The sequence below is a fragment of the Magnolia sinica genome, chromosome 3, assembly GCF_029962835.1.
Source record: "Magnolia sinica isolate HGM2019 chromosome 3, MsV1, whole genome shotgun sequence".
Taxonomy (NCBI): domain Eukaryota; kingdom Viridiplantae; phylum Streptophyta; class Magnoliopsida; order Magnoliales; family Magnoliaceae; genus Magnolia; species Magnolia sinica.
In genome coordinates this window covers 94,058,784-94,084,097 of record NC_080575.1, presented here as the reverse complement: position 1 = coordinate 94,084,097, position 25,314 = coordinate 94,058,784, and the positions used below count along the sequence as shown (strand labels likewise).

The 25,314-nt window shown below is 41.2% G+C and overlaps 1 protein-coding gene and 1 long non-coding RNA gene across 2 annotated transcripts; both read right to left on the bottom strand.

Annotated features, from left to right (window-relative positions):
- Positions 1-801: 801 nt before the first annotated feature.
- Positions 802-14,655, bottom strand: LOC131240279 (uncharacterized). Its single transcript, XM_058238405.1, has 2 exons — positions 12,017-14,655; positions 802-1,249 (listed from the first exon to the last, which is right to left on the bottom strand). The coding sequence occupies exons 1-2, from the start codon at positions 14,559-14,561 to the stop codon at positions 1,230-1,232; spliced, it is 2,565 nt and encodes an 854-aa protein (XP_058094388.1). The 5' UTR covers positions 14,562-14,655; the 3' UTR covers positions 802-1,229.
- Positions 14,656-17,986: 3,331 nt separating this feature from the next.
- Positions 17,987-21,593, bottom strand: LOC131240278 (uncharacterized). The gene is made up of 5 exons (XR_009168696.1): positions 20,792-21,593; positions 20,234-20,698; positions 19,578-20,011; positions 18,597-19,482; positions 17,987-18,454 (listed from the first exon to the last, which is right to left on the bottom strand). It is a non-coding gene; the product is annotated as an uncharacterized LOC131240278 (long non-coding RNA).
- Between the last annotated feature and the right edge of the window lie 3,721 nt (positions 21,594-25,314).

Here is a 25,314-nt window from a genome sequence, read left to right as displayed (position 1 = left end):
AACAGGCCCTTAAAGGGACCACTGTGCCGTCCATCCACGAGCCCCATCATGAATTCTGGAATAACCCAATCAACCTTAAAGAAGCTGTGAAAAATGACTAAATGCACCACACTGCCTCACACTGAATGAAAAGATGGTTGCATATTCTGATTCCTTTTTACACATCAAACACCTGTTGACCGATGGCGCTTTCGAAGGATATCAATTGTAAAAGTCTTGTTCAATGTATTAGACCACAAAAAAGCCTCCACTCAATAGGAGGCATTCATTCCCCAAACCTTAGCCCATGGCGGGGAGAGAGACTAATGACTAATGAGCAAAGTGCTTGGAACAAATTCTTAAAAGAAAAGTGGCCTTTGGAGTAAGCTAGAACTTGGGTTTCTGTGCACATCGATAATCCATTAGCAAGAGAATTGCCCGCAAAACGAAACATGATCTTATGATCAAGATTTCATGAGAAAATAAAACAACGATGAACGCCATAATAAAAATGGTACTATGGAGATGCAATTGGAAGGTCGTTGTATCAAAAGCCCCACAAGAGAAATATCAAAGGATCAACCAATGCATAGTTCTCCTAAAGGGCATGTTTGGATTCGCTGAAATGAAAGGTAGATACAGCATTTCCACAAAAAATCTTATTTGCAATTGATTGCCTTTATTAGCCTTTATTATTATTATTATTTTGAAAGATACTGATTTTATTCAAGACCAAAAGCCAAAAATCAGATCAATTGAAAGAAAAAGAAATTATATATATATATATAAAGACAAAAGAAAAGAAAAGAAAAGAGAAAAAGCAGCCAATTGAGGCACCCAATCCCTGATAGAAAGATTCATCCTACTAATAACCCCAGTCGACGAAAATTTCTTGTTCTGACCATTCCTCCTGCCCCGCAAGGACTAGAGAACAGCTAGAAGCACTCCTCTCCATCTGGACCTCTTGTCCTTCCCCCCACTCATGAGCTAGAATTGAAGCAGCATTTCAATAGAATTTGGCATCACCCACGAAGTATAAAAGGCCGAGAGGACACTGCTCCAGATTTCTCTCACGAAAAGGCAGCGGATAAATAAAATGATCCACCGCTTCTGCATCTTTGAGACAGGAGATGGATATTTGGAAGCACCATAGCACTCTTGCGCAAGTTGTTGACGGTCAGGATCTAGTTCTGGCCCACAAGCCAAGTGAAAGCCACCACTTTAGAGGAGTGTCGTAGGCCCCAATTGGACTAGTGTGAGAATCCAGCACCTGGACTGAAAATTGGGAGATTAGAGAATAGAAGGATCTCATGGAGAAGATCCCAGATTTATGAAACCTCCAAACTAGAGAACCTGAAACACCATGAGATGGCATGTACCCCTCCATGAGATATAAGAGCAAGGCTAAGTCCTCTAATTCTGCATTTAACAAGTTATGCCTGTAAGGAGGAATCCACACTCCCCTTTCCTTGGAACCTGAAAAACAATAAGTGACCGAAACTCCAAGGACAGAACAAATCCCAGCTAATCTTGGGAACACCGATCTTAAGGGAAGACTTCCCTGCACAAGACATCGTCCCAAAACCTAGCCCGATTTCCCCAATGACAAAACCCAAGCTAACAAAAAATTTTGGAGCAATCCGAGTGACACCCTTTCAAACATGGGCGGCACGATAAAGTGACGAGTCCTTTATCCACCGACTCCTATGGGAGGAGCCATATCTAGCCACAACAATGGACCTCCACAAACAACTCCTCGACCCCAAATCTCTAAACCCATTTACCCAACGACGCCACATTAACTTCATCCAACCGCTTAATCCCAAGACCTCCAACAGAATAAAGACTACACACTTCCAATTTAGCAGATGGAATTTACCCCAAAGACGTTCCACCTTGCCAAAGAAAATCTCTCCTGAGCTTATCAATCTTGTAAATAACCGATTTGGGACAATGGAACAAGGACATGATGTAAAGAGGGAGGTTGGATAGAGAAGCCTCAATGAGGGTGATTCTTTCCCTGAGAAAAAGAAATTTACTCTTCCAAGGGGAAAGTTTCTTCTCCATACGTTCAACCACCTTATCCAACAGATGCTTAGCTGGTTTCCCGACACGAAAGAAGACCGAGGAAGAAGGAAGGGACCCCACATGACACCCAAAAATACTACCTAACTGAGAGACTTCATTCTCAAGTAGAGATGAATTCCCAACAACTCACGTTTTTCCGGAGTAACTCTTGAGACCTGACACCAGCTCGAAGCATCTAATGATCTTCCTAAGGTTGTCAATCATAGACCTATTTGCAGACAGATCTCCCTGCCGTTAAACTTCCTGCCTTTAAGACCTTCAATGGCCTTGACTTATTATTATTTTGAATACAATAACACCTTTATTAATTAGCCTTTATTATTTCCTTTGGAAATGACATTTCAACTTTTCCTAAATTTCTTGGAAATTAGCCCTTTTTCGTTTCTTTACTTGGACTTTAGAAATTAAGATTCTCAAAATGAAGGGAAAAAAAAAAAGGAAACGTGTCAATATGGAGCTTCCCTATGAAGAGGTTTGCTAGTTGCACACGTGTATGGATTCTTACACATTCATGAGCAGCAAACGTGCTAATATGGAAAACTTGAATGAGATCTAAGCCTTCCATCTGTTGTTTGTCACCATGGATGGACTGCCACATTTCAGAAAAGAAGATCCTAGTCTCCTATCTCTGGCCTATTCTGGTTGAATGCGAACAAGTCTCCGGTTCCCTGTACAACAAAGAGGGCATGTGCCACAACTGCTTAGATTTTCGCTGTACATGGCATTACTGTTCCTCCAGAAGTTATTTGATAGGCCGGCACGCATTCACTTGTCATACGCATGGCATGCATGTGGAAATGTGGGACCAGATCCAATGGACCCATAAAGCTCAACTGGACACCATGCCTTCCAACAATCATAACTAACTCTTCATCCCTTAATTTGCACATACGCACATAGCATAGCATAGGAAATAAAATGGGGAATCTTAAGATAACTGGTCACCTACAGCAAACTTCATGCCAAGCTTGCTAACTTAGCATGCAACCCCATCTTCCCACCTACATGTCAGTTGTATAGGACAGTCGAGCTACGAGGAAAGGAGGGCCAACGCCTCTCTCAGAAACCATGCCAATCCAATAACTGAGCTTTCTACACTAGTGGACATTTTTGGATGGGTGGTATGAAAACAAGCCAATGGTTCCCGCAGACTAGTCAACAGGCATGTGTGAGATGGCCACATACCAAGATGGGCTAATATGGGAATGTAAAATGATCAAAACAGGTGTATGCAATTTCTGAAAGCATCTACCGAAGCATTCAAATTTTCCACAAAAAATATATAGCCACGGAACTACTGGAGCAATGCAGATTAATTATCCTGAAGATGTGCCCCTTGCATTTTAGAACATGATAAGGCACTGGTAGAATATAATAGTTTTCCTCTACTTAGGGCCCATTTGGACGCACCCTCAAAAGGGGCATTTGATGCGTAAACCCCCTTCTGAGCCACCATGGTTTTCATGTGTTTGGATGCACTTTGCAAACCAATGTTTCACCATCCCTCCCAACAAAATAGGCTCTAAAATGCCAGATTGGCTTTCATCGAGGCTTGAAACCCCTTTTGGTGCAAGTGCATCCAAATGGGCCCCTAATGTTTTTCCAAAACACCGGACACAAAAGATAGGTTTCAAGCTTCTGTTGTAACTAAAATACATTGGAGTTTGCCTCAATGGCAAAAGATGAATGCCCATGTGAGAACGGAGAACATTGTAAATATACAAGTCGAGTTCATTCAACTGAAACTATAATTGATAAGGAAGATTGATGTAGGACGACCTAATCCAACCTTAAATGAGCATGGTATATGAAAGGGGCAGATTTATGCAATCTTAAAAAAACAAATAAAATATCAGCCTTATACATCATAAAACAAGAAAGAAATAAGGTTGATATAGTATTTGATTATGGCCATCCATCACAAACATGAAGTATTGAATCTTAAAATTTGAGTTTAGTTGGATCCGGCGAAAGATGGAACTTTCGTCTTGCAATAGGTCCGTCTAACGATCCAAGTGGATTTTCTAATCCAGAAAAATAGGAATTTCCTGGATTGGGAAATCTGAAAAATTCAGAAAAGAATTGGTGGTTCTTCAAATTTAGATTTGAGTGATGGGTTTTATGTGGGGATGAAAATCTTTTGAGATCTAATGATTTAGATAAAAAGAAACAAGATTCGGCTTCTAGATCTAAAGATTTTAGAAGAAAAGGAAGAGAATGAGGTTAAAGAAAAGAGTACCTTAAGAAAAGAGAGAAAGAGAAAGAAGTAGAGGATGAGAAATCGTTTACCTGGGCCTCACACCCTCTTCCAATCACTGGAAGTCGAAGACAAAATTGTCAGAAGCAAAAAGCTCACTTTTTCTTTTCATAAACATAACATAACATGCTATAGGTTTAGAGCAACCCTTATAAATTCGTAATCACTTGAAATTACCAAAATACCCCTACTAAAAAAAGTTTTTTTTTAAAAAAAAATTCGCACAAAATTGTGCACAAACTGTCTCAAAACTTAAATAAATCAAATGTTCATAGACTAAATGCAAATTTAATATGCCCGATGGGCCCTGATAATAGCACCGTGAAGGTGACGTAATGAAGGTGGGTCGTGACGATCCAACGGTCCGATCACACCATCCTCGCGATCCAACGGTCCAAATGTCTCCTCTAAACAACTTACACATGTCACAAACACATGTGTAAGGTCTTCAACCTCTAGAGACTCGACCCGTATCCGTCATCTAATCACATTGACATGGGTAATGCACGTCTCCTGCGTTGATATACTTTGAATGGCCTAGTGTCCGCATCAACTCCCCTCAGCTGAGAAGATCTCGACTCCGGCGAGATAAAACTCTTGTGCTTTTCTAACAAATCTGGATCTAGTCGCTACAATTCTGCTTCCGTCAACCATGTACAGTCGGATGATGGTCTGTTCTTCCACTTCACTAAGTACATCTGAAATCCACCGTCCTGAGTGGAAACAATTTGCTCATCCACAATTCCTTCAATTTCTTCTCTTTTCTCAGGTATAGTAGGCATAGGTGGTGTAGGTTGGGAAGAAAATTCAGAAATTGGCCAATGGTTTGTAACAAAATTAGGGTCTATGGGATGGCTTGAACAAGGCATTAGATCCTCCACATTGAATGTTGAACTAATCCCCACGCAAGGTGGAAGATCTATCACATACGCATTGGACCCAATCTTTTTCAGAATCTTAAATGGTCCAACACTGCGTGCTTGTAACTTCTTAACGGTACCTTTTGGGAATCGTTCTAGCCTCATCCTAAACATTACATAATCACCCTCATTAAATTCTTGAATTCTAAGGTGTAAGTCAGCTGAAATTTTGTATTGTTCATCACTAGCATTTATCCGCCTCCTAATCTCTACATGCAACTCATGAATGTGATGGGAAAATGCATCGGCTGACTCTAAGGTCCTCTGGATGACTGACATAGGTAACAAATCTATGGGTAGTCTAGGTTTATAACCACTAACGATCTCGAATGGACTCATACCCATAGACCTATTAACTGAACTGTTATATGCAAACTCGGCGACTGTAAGGACTAAGTCCCAAGTTTTAATGTGTTCATCCACCAAACATCGTAGTAGATTTCCGAGACTTCGATTCATAACCTCAGTTTGGCCATCAATTTGAGGATGGTAGGTAGACGAGAACTGGAGTCTCATACCCATCATATGCCATAATGTCTTCCAAAAATAACTAATAAACCGGACATTCCTGTCAGACACTATGGTCTTAGGCAAACCATATAATCGAACTACCCCCTCAAAGAAAATCTTGGCTATGTTGGACGCATCTGAGGTTTTAGAACAAGGGAGAAAGTGAGCCATTTTTTAAAAACGGTTCACGACCACAAAAATGGAATCGTGCTTTCTATTTGTCTTGGGAAGTCCAAGCACGAAATCCATACTGATGTCTTGCCACGGTACGTGTGGCACTGGCACTGGCATTGGCACTGGCAATGGCGTATACAATCCAGTATTCTGCTTCTTCTGTTTTGCCAGTTGACATGTTCGACACTGCCCTAAAATTTTGGCTACGTCTCACTTGAGACTTGGCCAATAAAATCGATCCTCCACTAGGGCGATGGTCTTATCTCGACTAAAATGTCCAGCATGAAGCTCCCAAACAAGGAAATCCCGAAAGGGAAATGCGAGGAATACAAAGTCGGTCTCCTTTGAAAAGGAAACTATCTTTCAGCACGAACTCACCCAAACTATGCTAGGCACCTAAGAGTGACACGTATGTTCTCCCAAAATTTGGACACATGGGATACTCGTCTTTCAATTGCTCAAATCCGACAACTTCTACACTCAAGGAGTTAAGTAATGTCACTCTCCTACTAAGGGCATCGGCTGGTTTGTTCTCGATCTCGGCTTTATGTTTCAAGACAAATGAATATTCCTGAAGAAACGCTGCCCACTTGGCATGCCTTGAGTTAAGCTTCTTTTGGAAATTCAAATACCTCAAAGCCTCGTGATCAGAAAACAAGACAAATTCTTGCGGTAGAAGATAATGACGTAGCGATTGCACTACCGGATAAAATTCTTTGTCATAGGTAGAATATTTTTGTTTTGCCTCATTCTGTTTCTCACTGAAATAGGCAACTGGATGACCCTCTTGGCTTAATACTCCTCCTATACTTATGCTTGAAGTATCACACGCTACTTCAAAGACTTTATAAAAATCTGGAAGACGCATGACGGGAGCCTCTATCATCTTGCCCTTAATAACTTTGAATGCCTTAACTGCGACCTTAGACCATATGAACTCTCCCTTTTTAATGCAATCAGTAATGAGAGTCATAATAGTGCTAAACCCTCGAATGAACCAACGATAAAATGTGGCTAAGTCATGAAAGCTTCTCACTTCATGTATGTTCCGCGGTTCAGGCCAGTCAACTATGGCCTTGACTTTTTCTAGATCTGCTCGCATCCCTACAGACGACACTATAAATCCTAAGAAGACAACCCTATCAGACAAGAACGAACATTTCTTAAGGTTCGCACATAACCTCTCTGCCCTCAAGACACTACAGACCTGCCTAAGTGGTCGAGATGCAGCTCTTTAGTGGTACTATATATGAGTATGTCATCAAAATAAACCACTAAGAACTTTCCCATAAAGGGTCTCAAAACCTGGTCATCACACGCATAAAAGTACTGGGTGCATTAGTCAAGCCAAAGGGCATGACCAACCACTCGTACAACTCATCCTTCGTCTTAAAGGCTGTCTTCCACTCCTCTCCAGGGCGTATGCGTACCTGGTGATACCCGCTCTTGAGGTCTATCTTGGAAAAAACGATGGATTTGGCCATCATGTCTAACATATCATCAAGCCTTGGTATCGGAAACCGATACTTGATCGTGATCTTATTAATGGCCCTACTGTCCACACACATCCGCCACGTACCATCTTTCTTAGGCGTTAATAGCGCTGGTACGGCACATGGACTCATGCTCTCATGGATGAAACCTTTTTGCAGGAGCTCATTTACCTGTCTATGCAACTCTGCATGCTCTGCAGGATTCATCCTGTAATGAGGAAGGTTCGGTAAAGAAGACCCCAGGACGAGATCAATGGCATGTTGGATGTCCCGCATAGGTGGAAACTCATCCGCTAAATCCTCGGGGAATACATCACTGTACTCCTCAAGAATCGAAGTCACCTACTCTACATGAACCTGGGGTGTAACTTCCCTAGCCATTAGGGCGTACACCGTCGAATCATCCTCTGTCTCTTCCTCAAACTCTTTTGCATTTATGATATGTAGAGACTTCGGAATAGATTTCCTCACATCCTTCCTTGACTCACTCGTTTTCACATCCCTAGCCTTGTCCGTGTGGCTCTTGGGTAGCAACGGATTAATCTTGATTTTCTTGCCCTCATGCGTGAATGTACACACGTTCGAGCGACCAAAAATCGTGACATCTCTATCGCATAACCACGGCCTCCCTAAAATGATGTGACCTACATCCATAAGTAAAACATCACACCACAACATGTCTTTATATGAACCGATTTGGATGGGGACTAAACACTGCTGGGACACAGGCATAAAAGACGTGTCAACCCAAAAAACCTTGTAGGGTTGAGGGTGAGGGATGGACTTCAAACCCAAACGAGTGACTGTGCTAGCTGAAACCACGTTGGTGCAACTACCACTATTCACGATGACTTTGCAATTTTTGTCATCGCTCTTGATAAACGTGTAGAAAATTGTGCTTATGCGCCAATCATCACTCTCTTTGGCCTGCGCTAAAGCACATCTAACTACAGCTAGTGGTGCAGTCTCTGGTTCTTTTTCTTCATAATCACTAGCACCCATCTCTGGGTGATTTTCCTCAACTTCATAATCACCCATGTCATCTTTCATTTAACTCGTCTATGACTAAGGCTTTCCCGCGAGTCTTTGCCGTGCACTGGTATGCGAAATGACCTATACCTCGCACTCATAACATCTAAAATGACTACCACTGCCAGGATTGGAACCAAGGACACCTTTTCTCTTATCATCCTCAGGCTTAGGCGGCGCAGTAGCCTACGCCCTAGGCTGACTTCCAATGTTAGGTTTGGTTCCCTGAAAACCAGATCTAACAGTAGAGTCTCGGGACTCAAAGCGCCTCGTGACAGGAGACTTTAGGTAAAGCTCTAACTCCTATACAACTTGGTAAGCCTGATCCAAGTCACTCACAGCATGGGTCATAAGTTCACGCTGAAGATCCATGCGAAGACCCACCTTGATACGCGCCAGCGTCACTAAGGGATCCTCCTGAATATCACACTGCATCATATACTCCTCAAATTTTGCAATGTAATCTGCAACCGACATAGATCCTTGGCGTAATGCTTGCCATTGATCTAGGAGCTTTTGACGGTAAGAGAGAGGAAGATATTTTTCCTTTAATAACTCTTTCATCTCTACCCAATGCACGACTGAGACACCTCCTGATTTCTTGATCCTAAGCTCCGTATTTGTCCAAAAAAATTTAGCTTGACCCACAAGTTTCATTTTCGCAAACCGCACCTGTCGGTTTTCAGACATCTCATACCATTCAAAATAATGGTCCATGTCCGCTAACCAATCAAGGAATGATTTTGGGTTAAGACGCCCATCAAAACTAAAAGCATCTACTTTAATACTCTTTAAGACCTTCTCATTGACATCATAACGGTCTTGATATTCGACAGCAGGCTGCGGATTTCTCGCCCCTCCATGTCCTACCCCTCGGCCACGTGTTCTACGACCTCTACCACGATTTCCTACCTGTTCTTCAACTACTCCCCCTACGTGAGACTGTTCATCCCCTCTAATGTCGGAGATTTCTCTTAGGAATGCTTCTATCTGATCCATACGGGTATTCGTGTTCCTAAATTGCGCCTCAATGGCGGCCGAACGTTGGTTGATCGTGTTCGTCATCGTAGTCAACTGTTTTATATTGAAAATCGGGTGTAGACCAAATCCTCTACCAGTCCGAGTGGGCATACACAATAAGACTCAACTTAGGTTTCCTAAAACACAACTCTAAGAGATTGTTTTGACACAAGACTATAGACACCGATGATCCTAACCTTTAGAATGATGCAAATGTGGAAAAATTCAGATCTAGACTTCCTTTTCTTTTCTTTTTTGTGCGAATCTGAAAATTTCAAATCTAGACTCTATATGCGATGCATGAAACCCTAGAAAAAAAAATAATAAATAAAAATCTAGACTCTTGATAACTCGATCTAAGACGACCCAATGTAAGGACCTAAGCTTTAATACCAAAAATTGATGTAGGACAACCTAATCCAACCTTAAATGAGCATGGTATATGAAAGGGGCAGATTTATGCAATCTTCAAAAAACAAATAAAATATCAGCCTTATACATCATAAAACAAGAAAGAAATAAGGTTAATATAGTATTGATTATGGCCATCCATCACAAACATGAAGTATTGAATCTTAAAATTTGAGTTAAGCTGGATCCGGCGAAAGATAGTGCATCAGTCTTGCAATAGGTCCGTCCAACGATCCAAGTGGATTTTCTAATTCAGAAAAATAGGAATTCCCTGGATTGGGAAATCTGAAAAATTCAGAAAAGAATTCATGGTTCTTCAAATTTAGATTTGGGTTATGGGTTTTATATGGGGATGAAAATCTTTTGAGATCTAATGATTTAAATAAAAAAGAAACAAGATTTGGCTTCTAAATCTAAAGATTATAGGAAAAAAGGAAGAGAATGGGGTTAAAGAAAGGAGTACCTTAAGAAAAGAGAAAATGAGAAAGAAGTAGAGGATGGGAAATTGTTTACCTGGGCCTCACGCCCTCTTCCAATCACTGGAAGTCGAAGACGAAATTGTCAGAAGCAAAAAGCTCACTTTTTCTTTTTCATAAACATAACATAACATGCTATAGGTTTAGGGCAACCCTTATAAATTCGTAATCACATGAAATTATCAAAATACTCCTACTAAAAAAAGTTTTTAAAAAAAAAAGAAATTTGCACAAAATTGTGCACAAACTGTCTCAAAACTTAAATAAATCAAATGTTTATAGACTAAATACAAATTCAAGATGCCTGATGGGCCCCGATGATAGCGCCATGAAGGTGGCGTAATGAAGGTGGGCCGTGACGATCCAACGGTCCGATCACACCATCCTCGCGATCTAATGGTCCAAATGTCTCCCCTAAACAACTTACACATGTCACAAACACATGTGTAAGGTCTTCAACCTCTAGAGACCCGACCCATATCCGTCATCTAACCACATTGACACGGGTAATGCACGCCTCCTGCGTTGATATACTTTGAATAGCCTGGTGTCCGCATCAAAGATCCTTAATTTGATTGGTTCTCTAGTTTTTTGTCATCTGGTAAATTTATTGAGTCTTAGTTGACTAAATTAAGCATTCATTCGAGTTTCCTTGGTATTTAATCAAATTTTCTCAGTTACTAAGAAGCCGAACTATACCCTCTAAACGAGACCAGAATCTTCTTAGTCAAGTCGACTCGGTGCCAAAAGTAACAAAAGTCTATGATAGCTTTATTCATTTTTCTTGCATATCTGATGTAAACAACTGAACTGAATTGAGAAAGATATTTACATTGTTATGAACGTCCTACAATTACAGCTGTTTCAATACTGCTCAAACATATGACTCTATTGAATTATTTTTTTAACTGTCATGTTTTCAATTTATGAAAATGCAGCTAGACTAGACATCAAAGTGTGCTTTTTTGTAACAGGTATTATTATGTAGCAACTCATTAACAACACACATGATCTACATACATGCACGCCAACCTACACCATCAAACCAGCGGGCACTACTATGGATGGAGCACAGCCTGATTCACATAGAGGCCATCTCCACCATCTGATTCCATAAACTAAATTCAATCTGGCAACTGCTTTTTTAATATGGCCATTATTCAGATGGTCGGGATGCTCGATCAGAGTGATTTTCCAGCTACACATTCACAGTGGGGCCATGATTTTGATGTTCTAGGCTGGAGTTCGTGTATGCCAAACAGGTAACATGGATGAGTTGACACAATGGTAAGTTCATATCAGAATCTAGCCCATCAAAATGTTAGGGTGCTTTGGCTATGCTTTATTTGCCAGCGAACACCCCATGTTTATCTGACATCTGCTTAGATTCCTCAAAGCAACACCATCTGCTAAATTGTGTTTAGTTTTGCAAGGAAATGAAGAAGACAGGAACCTAACTTTGAAGAACTTGAATTGCACACTGTTGAACATCAGAACTACAGTTTACACGAATACTATCAAATACTCATTTCATCTTCCATGATTCCATCTGAAATCAGATCACTGAAATAGAGATTAGAATGACGTACAGCAAGATGAAAAGAGGAAATTATACTTCAAACAAGTGGTTTTTGTAGCAGAGAGTCCAATCTGAATCACCTGATGCAACCAGTCCACCTCCATCTGTGCTTATGGATTCTGCACATGAAATGGGTTCAGGAGGAGGAAGCTTCACTTCAGTTTTCTCATCATCTTGTACATCATACACAAATTCCGTAGATCCAAAGCCATTGGTTAACCTCTGATCATTTTGATCAGTTGATGCAGAATTACTTGCATTTTGATCGAATTCAAGACCAAAATCAGAATTAAACTGATCATTCTTGCAATAATCATCATCTTCCTCTTCTTCTGAAAGCCATTGACAGCAATCCAATTCATCCATCTCAAAAATCCTACTAACTAGTCCTTCCCTCCATGATATCCTCATTTGAGAAGTATTCTCAAATTTTGAACTGGACGCCCCTCCCTCCCATCTGCAAAATTCTTCTCTTCCAAATTTTTGATCGTTCAAAGGCTTTAGTAGCTGGGCTCGATCAATGGAATTGGAAGGCGTTACTGGACATGATAGCTGAAAATTCAGACCACGCGAAGGCAACACACCAGTCTGGTCACAAGGTTCAACCTGCCCCTTTGGAGACAAGCTCATGGTTTCAAGGATCTCTGCCATTGAATTAAGTTCAAACCGACAGTCAGAAAGATCCTCCAATTTCGACCAAGAAAACCCCACCTGTCTTCCTGAACTCGAATCTGAAACTGGTGTACAAATGACATTGTGACTGGCCCAGGAGTCCCCAGAAAAAGGAGAATTCTCTATCATTTGATCATATCGATATCCTATCTCTTCCTGGGGCACAAGAACTTTATGTCCATATGAAGTTGCTTGACCTTCTACAATTGGTGGACAAGGACTAGCAGCATTAGTGATTGAAGAACCACAAAACTCATGACCAGATGAACGCGAAGCTTCTGAAACAAGTCTAGCAGGTCCCACCAATCCTTCAAATTCAAGTGGCCCCTTTTCAAGAACATCCTTCTTTGTAGCGTCGCAAGGAGACAACAACCAATTTATAGAAGCTTCAGCAGGGGGGCGAACCATAGACACCCTAACACTACTACAGCCATCAGAGGACCCCAGGTGACCCTCCTCTCCCAATACAGTGGGCCCCACAGATCCTTCAAATTCAGGTAAACCATTCTGATTGACACCCTTCCTTTCACCCCCACAAGGAGCCAACTTCCAATTCATAGAAGCCTCAGCAGGGGAAGCAACCATAGACAGCCTAACGCTGCTGCCACCATCTGAAAACCCCACATCAACCAATGCAGTGGGGCCCACCAACCCTTCAAGCTCAGGCGACCCATTATGAATCACGCCCTTTTTTGCAGACTCAGAAGGTGACAAGTGCCAATGCATGGATGCCTCAGCAGGCACAGGGATCAATGACGCCCTGTTATCACAAAACCCCAGAATCTCAACCTCTTCCCCGACGGTCAAGAGTCCTCTTGGCCTGCATTTCCTCCTGTCAGAGACACCGACAATAACATGGCCCGCAGCAAAACATGAGGGAGTCGAAACCAAAGAAGACCCACATTGGATTTCTGGGGATATCGAGGCCTGAACTGGGGGTGTGATTGTGGAGTTCTCTTCCGAGGCTTTGTCCGGGGTAGAAACTAAACAAGACCCAGATGCCGGTTTATTTACAGGAGTGCTATTCACTGTCCTGAAACTCATGTCGGGCAGTGCCATTGTGGAGTGATGCCCTTGCATGACCTTGTCAGGGGTAGAAACAAAACAAGACCCAGATGCCAGTTTATTCAGAGGAGTGCCACTGATATGTAAAACTGGCCGAAAGCTCAGCTCAGAAGGCTTAATGTTATCAATTTTTGGAGATATAGAGACCAGCAGAGGAGGCGTTGCAGGCTTAACAGTATCGATTTTTGGAGATATAGAGGCCAGCAGAGGAGGTGTTGTAGAGTGCTCTTCCAAGGCCTTGCTAGGGGTAGAAACCAAACACGACCCAGATGCCAGTTTATTAACAGGACTGCCATTCATGTCAAAAAATGCCCTAAACCTCATATTAGGAGGTGGGATTACGGATAGCCTTCCCAAAATCGTATCATCAGTGGAATCCGAACAAGAACCAGATGCCAACTTATTTACAGGAGTGCCATTCTCATCCAAAACCGCAGCAAAACTCGGTTGGGGAAGCTTACCTGCATCATTCTCTGCTGAGGATTGCCCTCGGGAACCAGATTTCTTACCATTTTGCCAGTGAAGGAGATACGAGCTTCTCGGTTTCTTCGGAATCTGTGATCTGGGTTTCGTGGGATTTTTCTGGGGGGGTTTGAGTCTGGGGTTCGAAGCAGCTTTTTGAGTCGCATTTGGGGCTGATTTGGGAGTTTTGGTGAGGGATTTGGATCTGGGGAGGGTAGTTTTGGAAGAGGAATTTGAAGAGAGAAGGAACCTGAAACAGCCCCTTGGGGCTTCAATGGAGGTGGAAGAAGAAGAAGAAGAGGTGGTGTTGAGTTCCTTCAATGGATTTCTGGGGTTTGCTTTTTTCTTCGTTTGGGTCTTTGGGTGAGGTGTTTCTGCTGCTGGAAGAGAGTTTTTCCTGCTGCCAAGCATCGCTGCTTTGTTCATGGTCTCTCTCTCTCTCTCTCGTTCTCTCTCTGTGAGATCCGTTTGGGAGGGCGGATTTGAAATGAGATTGGAGGGGAGACCAGGTTCGAGTTGAGGGATTTAGATTGATATATACTCCGGCAGACTATGAAGGTTGATACGCAGGCGCACAGAAATGGTATGAGTGGCATGTATCAATTAATACTAAACTATATAATTTCTTGAATCACTGTAGATATATTATCATACCAAATTCAGTTTGTTTAAACTATTTGAGTCTTTGATTATTGGACATTTATTTTCTAAAGGTGGACCGTTGGTAACTTTTCATTTCAACCGTCCATTTGATGTCCAACAATGGACTATTTAGCTTATTAGAAAAGTATAATATTTAGGTTTATGGTCCATCTAAGTTAAACCTCTCGATTTTGACGGTTTATTTTTAGTTTTCTGTGTGTAGAATATACAATGTCGTGGTGCCTGTGTATAAATTATTACACAATGCCAAAATATTTTACTAGTCCGCGTGACCACTGGAAAATGTCCTTAGGATTAGGAGTCGGCTGTTGGTGATCAGAACCACTTACCGTGCTTTTGGTGGCCACATTAAGGCCTGTTTGGGCGGTGGGATTAGAAGGGATTAGGTGGGATTGGATTAAAAAAAAAAACATAATTATTAACCGGATTCCCTGCCCCCTGCTGCCATGGGATAAGATTACTGCCATGCTTTGTTGATAATACGGTGGTACATTGAATGGATATACCCACCGTCATTTGATGTTACTAAGAATAATATATATGTGTTATATCTAAACTGTTCATTTGTTTTATAACCTCATTTTATGGCATGGGCCTAAAAATGAGGTAAATCCAAAACTTATGTGGCCCCAAAGAAGCTTTCAACAGTAAGTATTCAATCCCCATTGCTTTCTATGGTGGAGTCCACTTGAGATTTAGATTTACCTATTTTTTCGCCTATGCTCTAAAATAATCTCGATAAATGGGTGGACAGTGTGAATATAGCCCACACATCATAGTGGGACCTACACAACTTGCTAACATTGAGTGAAATTGGCACGGGACCCAATGCAATCCATTTAGGGCATGTTTCGGCAGTGGGATTAGAAGGGATCAGGTGGGATGGGATTCACGTGGTCCTTCACTCCACGTTTGGGAAGAAAGGAAAAGCTTGGAATTACATTAAATGGAATTGTACGGGTCCGTGCCAATTTCACTCAATGTTAGCAAGTTGTGTAGGTCTCACTATGATGTGTGGGCTATATCCACACTGTCCACCCATTTATCGAGATTATATTAAAGCATAGGCAAAAAAATCAAGTAAATCTAAATCTCAAGTGGACCCCACCATAGAAAGCAACAGAGATTGAATACTTACCATTGAAGCCTTCTTTGGGGCCACATAAGCTTTGGATTTACCTCATTTTTAGGCTCATGCCATAAAATGAGGTTGCAAAACAAATGAACGGTTTAGATATAACACATGTATATTATTCTTAATAATATCAAATGACGGTGGGTATATCCATTCAATGTACCACCATATTATCAACAAAGCATGGCAGTAATCTTATCCCATGGCAGCAGGGGACAATCCCTGCCATGGTTAATAATTATGTTTTTTGAATCCAATCCCACCTAATTCCATCTAATTCCACCGCCCAAACAGGCCCTTAATGTAAGTCCAAGCTTTTCCTTTCTTCCCAAACGTGGAGTGAAATTGGCACAGGACCACATGAATCCCATCCCACTTGATCCCTTCTAATCCCACCGCCCAAACAGGCCCTTAGTATCATGGTACGGGGATTTTCATAATAAAATGTTCCTCCCTTGGAGCATCTTACGCTGGTTGACATATAAACAGGTCTATCAAGACCTCCCAAAGCCAGAACATCAAACCCATGTTTTCGCAGTATGAAATAAGAATAAGAGGGATTTACAGGGATTTGTTTTTTTTTTTTTTCATTGTTTGGTAGCTAAGAATTGAAGTGATTTATTAAATTTGAGAGGAATCCAAATTTTCACAAAAGAGCTCTTTTTGAACTCACACATTAAAACTTTATTTCAATCAACCCATTTAATTTTGTACGGATTAAAATGAACTGAATTGCAAGAGAGTTTTAAGTCTACATCACCAAAAAGGCCTTTGTACTTGAATTCATTCTTTTACGTTCATTGACCTATTATTATTATTATTATTATTATTATTATTATTATTGTTGAGATGGCATATAGCCATGTGTGTATCTTTTGAACTCATCTGATTGGGTCTTACTCACGGATTAGTGGTAGACTCACAAGAGTTTCAACACAAAGCCATACGGTCAAGCCCCCATGCTGAGCTGGGTTAGCGTTTTGAGATTGAGGGCCTGTTTGGCCAGGCAGATCCCACGGTATTACGAGGGATGGGATCAAATTTAAGGTAATGATGGTGGTGTCAGTGGACTGCTGGGAATCCCTTGGGATGGACCAATCCCGGGACGGAAATGGTCCGTCTGTTTGGATCGTCCATGGGATGTGGGCCATATCCCACGGAATGTACAAATCGGCCTGTTTGGTTAGCCGTGGGATTGCAGCAATCCCTCCCAAATTTACACCCACGCTGTTTGGCCGGGCAGATCCCATCCCAGGATTTCTAGCAGGCGGTTGGGTTAGAAACAATGGGAACGGATTGGCTACTCCCCCTGACACCAGCCCTGTGGCTGGTCGTCGGTGCTTTGTGGGTCCCACCATGATGTACGTGTTTCATCACATCCGTTCAACCATTTTTACAGATCATATTAGGACTTGATACAAAATATGATAGGGATATAAATCTTAGGCCGGCTACACCACAGGACAAAACATAGCGTGGGATATTCACAATTAAAATCCTCCATAAGGCCCACTGTACTGTTTACTTGACATCCTATCTGTTGATATGGTCAAGAAGGCCCAGATGGAGGGTAAAAATAAATATCCCGAAATCCAAACTAATATGGCTCCCAAAACTCTTTTAATGGTCAAAATTCATTCTAGCTGTTTCCTGTAATGTGGTCCACCTGAGATTGAGATGTGCTTCATGTTTTTTTTTATCATATCATAAAATGATATGTAAAAATATATGGACGTCATGGATGAAACACATACATCATGGTGGGCCCTACGGAGCACCGACCACCAGCTAATGGCTGGTGTCAGGAGTAGTCAATCCATTCCTGCTGCAATGGTCTTATGTGGGCCCCACCCTGCTATCGTAAGGGTTACTCCCTCCAAAAAATGGTTAGAAAACTATACAATCTGCATATATAAAAACCCATACACTCTAAGGTAAATCTGCAATGAAAGATAGCTAAAAAAAAAAAACCATACAATCTGAGATAAAGGTAAAGAAAGCTAAGTTAAAGAAAGCTAAGAAAAAAGCTAAGAAAACATACAATCAAACTCCATCAAAAAAAAAAAAAAAAAAAGAGATCCAAAAAATAATATTCATTATGTTACAAAACCTCTACAGCTAGAATTTAATAATGATAAGTAAGGCAAAGAAAATAACGAGAATGCCAATCAGAAGTCCACGGAAAACTCTCTCCATAGGATGGGCCAAGATCATCCGTCGTCGTGGACCTGGAAACCCTGCCATGGGTCGACTGATGGATAGACGAAGTCGACGAACGATGGATGTCAACCTCGTCTAACTATGCGGCGACATAAACCGCATGAGTTTCTGTCGCAGTCCGCAATTGTGCACCAATCCCACCAAAGTAACTCTCCCAGCAGGAAACCGCTTCCCTCCAATTCTTGAATGTTCGATGTCTCCCTCCGCTGAATCCTTCAACCTCCAACCTAGCATCATCCCACGTCAGATAAATGCCCGGTCGACGGCCCACGAGAACAACATAGTATTTCTCATTTGCCATCTACATTGACATGTATATTAGTACCATGTTCAAGGTGCGGCAAGTCTGAATGTGCAATACTCTATAAAACAAATTGTCTCATGACAAATAAATCAAAAATATGATCTTACGATTTGAATTTCAAATAACTGATAATACGTACCCTTCGTCCATACGATGTGTGTGGCTCTATTTGTCTTAATTTGCTGAGCAACAAGCATGTGGCAGAATATATATATAATATATAAAATCAGAGTATTAGCACACCTATCAAATTGGTATACACGATATACCAATTTGGTCATCCAAACATCAAAAAAAAAAAAAACAAACATCAAACAAACAGTCCCCAGCGTATAAAAAGTTATTACAGTCCCATAAAACAATAGATCAACACAATGACGGGTAAGAGCATGTCAGACCGACCCAACTCCTGCATTGAGATCATTCTCGCGGAGTGTTCTTCGCAGCCACTCAACGCGCCTCTCGGGTCGAAGACTGACAAAAAACGATGCCAGCCTCTCGTCCCGGCTCAACAGTTGCCCAATTTTGATAAATTCTGAGTTGGTCAACCCTTGCACCTCCTCAAGAACATCAAGTACCTTTGTAGTACAATTTACCTCCTTGCCGAGGCCAAGATCGCGCATTGCCTCTGCAACAGTATTAAGGGAGATGCCGAGTACATCGCAGGGACGAGGAGGCCGCATACGTTTCTTTGATGCACCCCCATCTCGGTTATAGTCAGACTCTGGAGTCTGACTAGAAGTGCCACGGGTTCCATGTCTTCCCATCGATGGAGTATCTGAGGAAAAATTTACGCCTGGCGAGTCCGCTACGTGGCCCTCAGAGAGGTCAATAGTATCCTCCAGATCATCTTCAGCGTCTCTCTAGGACTCATTGAGATCTCGCTGAATCCTAGAGGATGACGCGGCCATAGTCGTACTTCCTTGCGCATATCGTCCAGTTGCTTGATCGGAGCCGACGATGACCGCAAGGTTATCCATTCTCTCAATCCTTTTCCCGCATAGATGTGTAGCACGCGGGTGAGACTGCAACCGTAAAATGTAGTTGTAAGTTAGGAAAAATATATTCGAATGATGGGTTTGTGAATGTCTTATAGATGATGCATTTATATAATTCATACCTTCAGGTAATCCTCCCAAACCTCATCAGGGGCCGTAACGACCATGCGCTCATTATCCCATCCGAACCTACTAACTGCTAGCATGTCCCTGATTGCAATATATTCGTGCTTGTAATACCTCAGACGGTTCTGCACATTCTGCCAGTTGACAGGTAGGTCCGTATGCTTCATGACCTCTTCTGTTGTTACTTGGTAGGCTTCCCTCTTGAAACCATTATCTGCCTTATGTCCCAAAGCAACCTGTTCTAGCAGGACGTTGAAAAGCACTTGATCCATTTTAGCACTCCATTTAATTTTAGCCGCTCGAGACAGAGGCTCAGCGAGGGATTTGATTGTCTTCCCACATGGTGAACTTCGCATCGGCATCACAGGTGTCCTAAGCGGTGATTGTGTCGGTGTTGAACTATCATTAGACCTTGGGTCTGCCATGTCACCTATGCATACAACACATGTTAAGTACACATTAATTACATTCAAAGTCAATCTTATTCTGTTGAGAATGAGACATTGTTGAGCAAAAAAATAGTGCATTCATGTGCAACACAGCTATATTTCCATAGTTAAGTAATAAATATTGCGAGGATTTAAGTATTGTTCGATTTGCAGGTAAAATTGCAAAAGGGAGAAGTAAAAGTAAATTGACTATCTACTCCTACTGTTCTGTTGCGCATCTGCCTACATTCGAGCAGCAATATCATCCCGCACATGATTCCAAGCATCATTTTCTTGTTGAGTGACGCGTAGCAACCATTGCCTTTCGTCATTTGCTGACACCTCATGAGGTGTTGGGTTACTCTCCTCTACAGGAAAAGATCCATCATCACGAGACTGAAGTACGAATCATATGAAATTGTGTAGAACATAACACGCTACAATAATTTTCAATTGTGTGTGAAACTTATACGGAATGGTCGTCTTCAATATGGGAAATTTGTTTTTCAGTACACCAAAACAACGCTCGATTGCATTACGTAATTGTGCATGTCGGTAATTAAACAGCTTATTCATATTCGCAGGCGCTCTCCTGGTTCGATACTCTTGTAAGTCTTATCGCATGCTGCGGTATGGAGCCATAAAACCGGGTGAATGCGCATATCCAGCGTCGACAGCATAGTATTTCCCTACACATTTAAATGAATGTTCCATGAAATGGACACTCGAATATTTTGTGAATATGAAATGGATGGGTAATCTAGGAGAGATGTAACCAGTACCATGCGGGACATGTAATAGATCATCTGATCGGGTCAGAGCATTGTGTAGCACCCGCGCATCCAAGGCTGAACCCTCCCAACCGGCTAATATGTAAAGGAAATTCATGTTAAACGAACATGCCGCGAGTACATTTTGTGAGAGGAATCCTTTTTGATTGCGGAAGCTCGCATGATCTGCAGACTGGACCAGAGCCGGTATATGTGTCTCGTCAATTACACCAACACAGTCCTACATACATTATGTCAAATTTATTTTAGGGTCGGATTTGTTATTCAGAGTATGAGTATAGCAACGTACATATACATTGATTGTCATTGAAATTGATACCTGAAAGTATGAAGCCCAACTGATATTCGTCTGAATCTCGGATGGTGTCTCTGAGCTTGGCTGTTTAACAAACTCTGGGTATAATGATACAATAGAATCCGAAACGTGGTTAAAGTGATGGCTAACGGTTTTCCCGGATCGAATAAATCTATGCCCTATGACCCTATTGCGAACATTATGGCCAACTGTATGAAGAAATATAACCACCTGTTCTTCGAGACTGACATGACGGGTGTCATGCAAATGTGTCTTCTCACGAAGGGTAGTACACAACTCAAAGAAAGCATCTCGACTCATCTTGAGTTGAGCTATACAATCCACTTCTGTCGCCCGAATTATAGAGTTGATGAACCTCGCCTGCTCATCATCTCCATGTCACGCCAGCTGTCTAAACATATATACGCGACAGTATTCCCCTACAGCTGATACACAAGCTGTCATCGCTTGCATGACAATAGCCCTTTCCCTCTCTTCTTCATCAGTCAACCACCCCCCTCCTCCCACCAAACTAATAAAAAATTCCATTCATGAATTTGACCAAATCCCAATTCAAAACCTATAAAATCAAACCAAATGAAATGATTAGATTTTGTTAACCTTGCACCGTAAAAAGAGATTAGCAAAAGAGAGCGCTCTTATATGTAATTGACAAAGAGCCGACGAATCAGAACATAATACGATTCAAATCCAATCAAACTTGCTTTAGATTCTTTTTTTTTTTTTTTTTTTAAAGACCTACAGCCTTCTAGCTGTTTCATGCATCATTTCTTGGATCGAGCAAAACTCATTTCAAATCCAATCAAAACAAACCAACCACGAGCTAGGTTCTTTAAAATAAAAAACAAAAAAATTCTGCACAAAAGAGCAATAGATTTGAAAAGAAAGCCAAGCTCTTTACACCACCATCTAAATAAATTTTGTAAAATTCACAGGAATCTACACATCAAATCAAAACTCCCTTTGGAACCAATCAAATCGGATCAAATAAAGAACATGCCATGGAGAGAATCCAGCCCTTTTAATTCTTCAAACAAGAGAGTCAAAAGAAAGAAAGGCAAAGGAATCTGGAAAACAATGGATAGAAAAACAGACATGCAGGGATCTTTCACATAAAACAGAATAAAACACTTCAGAGTCAATCTTTTTTTTTTTTTTTGTTACCTTCTTACTACACCCACGGTCAGTTCCCATCAACCACTTGTTATTCGAGACTCAAGTGACAATGTGCTATATTGGAAACAACCCACCAAATGTATATATACACACTTCAACATCAACATATTCCAAGAAACAGAGTGAGCTAGGCCATGATTCAGGTTGGCAAGTACATTTGGACCAAATATAAATAACAACTTTACTACCCAATTATATATGTTTTGAGATCGAATAGCTGATACAATGTAGTTGTGTAGAAATGCTCATGAATCGGACAGTGAATCTGTATGTCAACATCTAAATCAATTCAATCAGATTCTGCAATATGAGATATCTGAAACTGAAATCGGATGTGAAACTAGGACTATATATATATATATATATTATGCAAGCTAGATCTCAAATCTGAATATGAGGCTGATATGAAACTAAACATACATACCTGTGCAAACTATATCTGAATCTGTTTCCATTCTGAAATTGAATCACAACATGTATAGCAACAGAAGCTGATATACAATTAAAATCCTATGTGTGTTGCTGCATGTACAATGGAAGAATTTCTGATTTGTTAGGAAATAACAAAGTTGGTGTGATTCACATCTGTAAGTCTCTCTACTGATTCTGACATCTGAAATCTGAAACTGATTCAGTATTCTGTTAAATGGTATTGACATTACATTTCGGTTTGTTAGTGGTTCCAAATCATATATACGTTCTTGATGTCTCTGGAAAAAACATCCAGTTGCTGTGATTCATAACCTCTCTCACAATGTAAGGAACAGTGAGGGATTCATTCCAAGTTGTGTACCCATAACTCATGTTTTAGCTACCTAAGATCTCCATCATTTTCATGTATGACATGAATGTCACTCAATTGCATTATGAGGAGCATAGCTACCCATGACATTTTAACAGGAACTCTGATGAAACAAAACAAAAAAAAACAAAAAACAAAAAAAACATGCATCATACCTATGTGGCTCACGAAATCTGGACGGTCAATTCATCAGGTATCTATACATTTGTTACAACAATACACAACTTCAAAATATAGCTATGAGATTTATAATAGAAGATAAGAATGGACAAACAGTTCATTTACTTTGAGGTTTGTAGAGAAATGCAGATCAAAGATCTACATAAAGCACCACACGTATATTCAAATGGATGGATCATAGCAAGCAGTAGAATATGTCCAAATCGAAAAGAACGCCTCCAACAATAGCCGTCGCACCACATGTATATGGACATCATAAAATAGAGAGGGAGAGATGGATGGAAATAAAACAAAAGAAAACTGAATCAGTATCGAAGTTAGGGAATCCATAAGTGCTTCATTGCCTAATGGATTATAGCAATGACATTAGAAACACGAAAATCATATCGCAAATACATTTAAGATGCCCAAGAAATACAATCAAAATTGCCCTATTTCATCTCTATCATAACCCACCTCAGGGCATGAATCTGTAGAATCACGCCACAAAATACCAAGCCATCAAACAGTCCAGGAGAGACTATTTTGGACGGAGAAAGATAATGACAACCCCAGATCGCAAAAGCCCCAAATTATAGCTTTCAATTCATTCTAGGAATCAACTTGCAGGGAGCAGAAAATCCCGTAGAAGAAGGCGTTAATATTTTCAAATCCACCAAATAAGACATGCAGGTAGCAAAACCCCTGAATGGAAAGTATAAAACCATAATAGAATGAACATGTAAGGAGGAAAATAGCTAGAGTAATGCATCAACACTGAAATCTGGTAGCAGAACATGCAAGTAGCAAAACCCCTAAATAGGAAGCTTCAATCCATAACGACATGCAGACATGCAGGGACCAAAACCCCCTAGAGGAAGGCATCAACAGTGAAATCTGCCAACAACCTCGTCCAGAAGACATATTAAAATCCGAAACCGGAGATGACAACGTGCACGAGGCAGAAGCCCCAAATTATAGGAGAAATTGAGGGCTACACCATACATGCATGAAGAAATCCCCAATCAGGAAAGCATGAGGGGCCTCTTAACACATGAATTTCAAATGTTAAGATGAAAGAAGCATAGATAGAGGCATGCATACAGAGGGAGATGAACGCAGACCTTTCTTGCGCAATCCCTCAGATGAAACTCACAGGGACGAAGACTTTACGGAAGGCGGGTATTTGTACGCTTACCGGATTCGCACGCGAATCATTATCTCCCGCCATCTCCAACGACTTCCTGATCGTTGCCATCGCTCGATCCCGTCGGTCCGTACGCGGGATGGGAGAGGCTTCCATGGTATGGGCTCGAGGTCGCAACGCGGGATGACAGGCGTTCCCGAGAGCGATTTCGCATTCCCTCATTTCATCCACCAACATATACGTTCGCCTTGGGATATATGTTGCCCCAAACAGCGCCGTGGGATGGACGGTGGGATTAAGGCGATCCCATCCCTCGTAATACCGTGGGATCTGCCCGGCCAAACAGGCCCTGAAGGTTGAATCGAGTTGAGGTCAAGTTGAGATAGTCATGGAAACGAGCTGAGCCAAGCAGGGCAAAGCTCAACTTGACTCGGCTCAATGTACAGCTCTTAACTAAGGTCATGAGTTCAAGTACCCATTGTGGTGTGTGTGCATAAAATAAAATTTTTTTTTTAAAAAAAAAAACTCATTTAATTTTATTCAAGGGAACTAAAATATTTGGGGCATCATATCTATGAGAAAATCTAATCCTCACAGTGGATCTAAACTTTATTTTTTTATGTTTTTAATTTTTTTTAATCACACGCACTCACACCCCACACACTCATGCCGTAGTGGGCTTTCACCACCTATGGATACTCAAACCCTTGACCGGGTGTTAAAACTCCCGAGAGTCTACCACCTGGGCAAGAGCAAGGATCCAGATCCAAACTTGATTTAATAACTAATTAAGTAACTTGGTTGGCTTTGAATATTCTAATATGTTACTAACTTCTTTAATAAATCTTCAAGCTGCCCATGATATTAATAGGTCCAGGGATAAAATACCTAATGTTTTAAATGAGTTAGGCCAG

What these genes read in the sequence shown, in the direction of transcription:
- LOC131240279 (XM_058238405.1), bottom strand. Translation starts at nt 14,561, where the DNA reads ATGAACAAAGCAGCGATGCTTGGCAGCAGGAAAAACTCTCTTCCAGCA. An exon ending in AGGTGGACTGGTTGCATCAG is followed by an intron (nt 1,250 to 12,016) that starts GTGATTCAGATT and finishes TTTTCAGTCCAG; the next exon opens with GTGCTGGATTCTCACACTAG.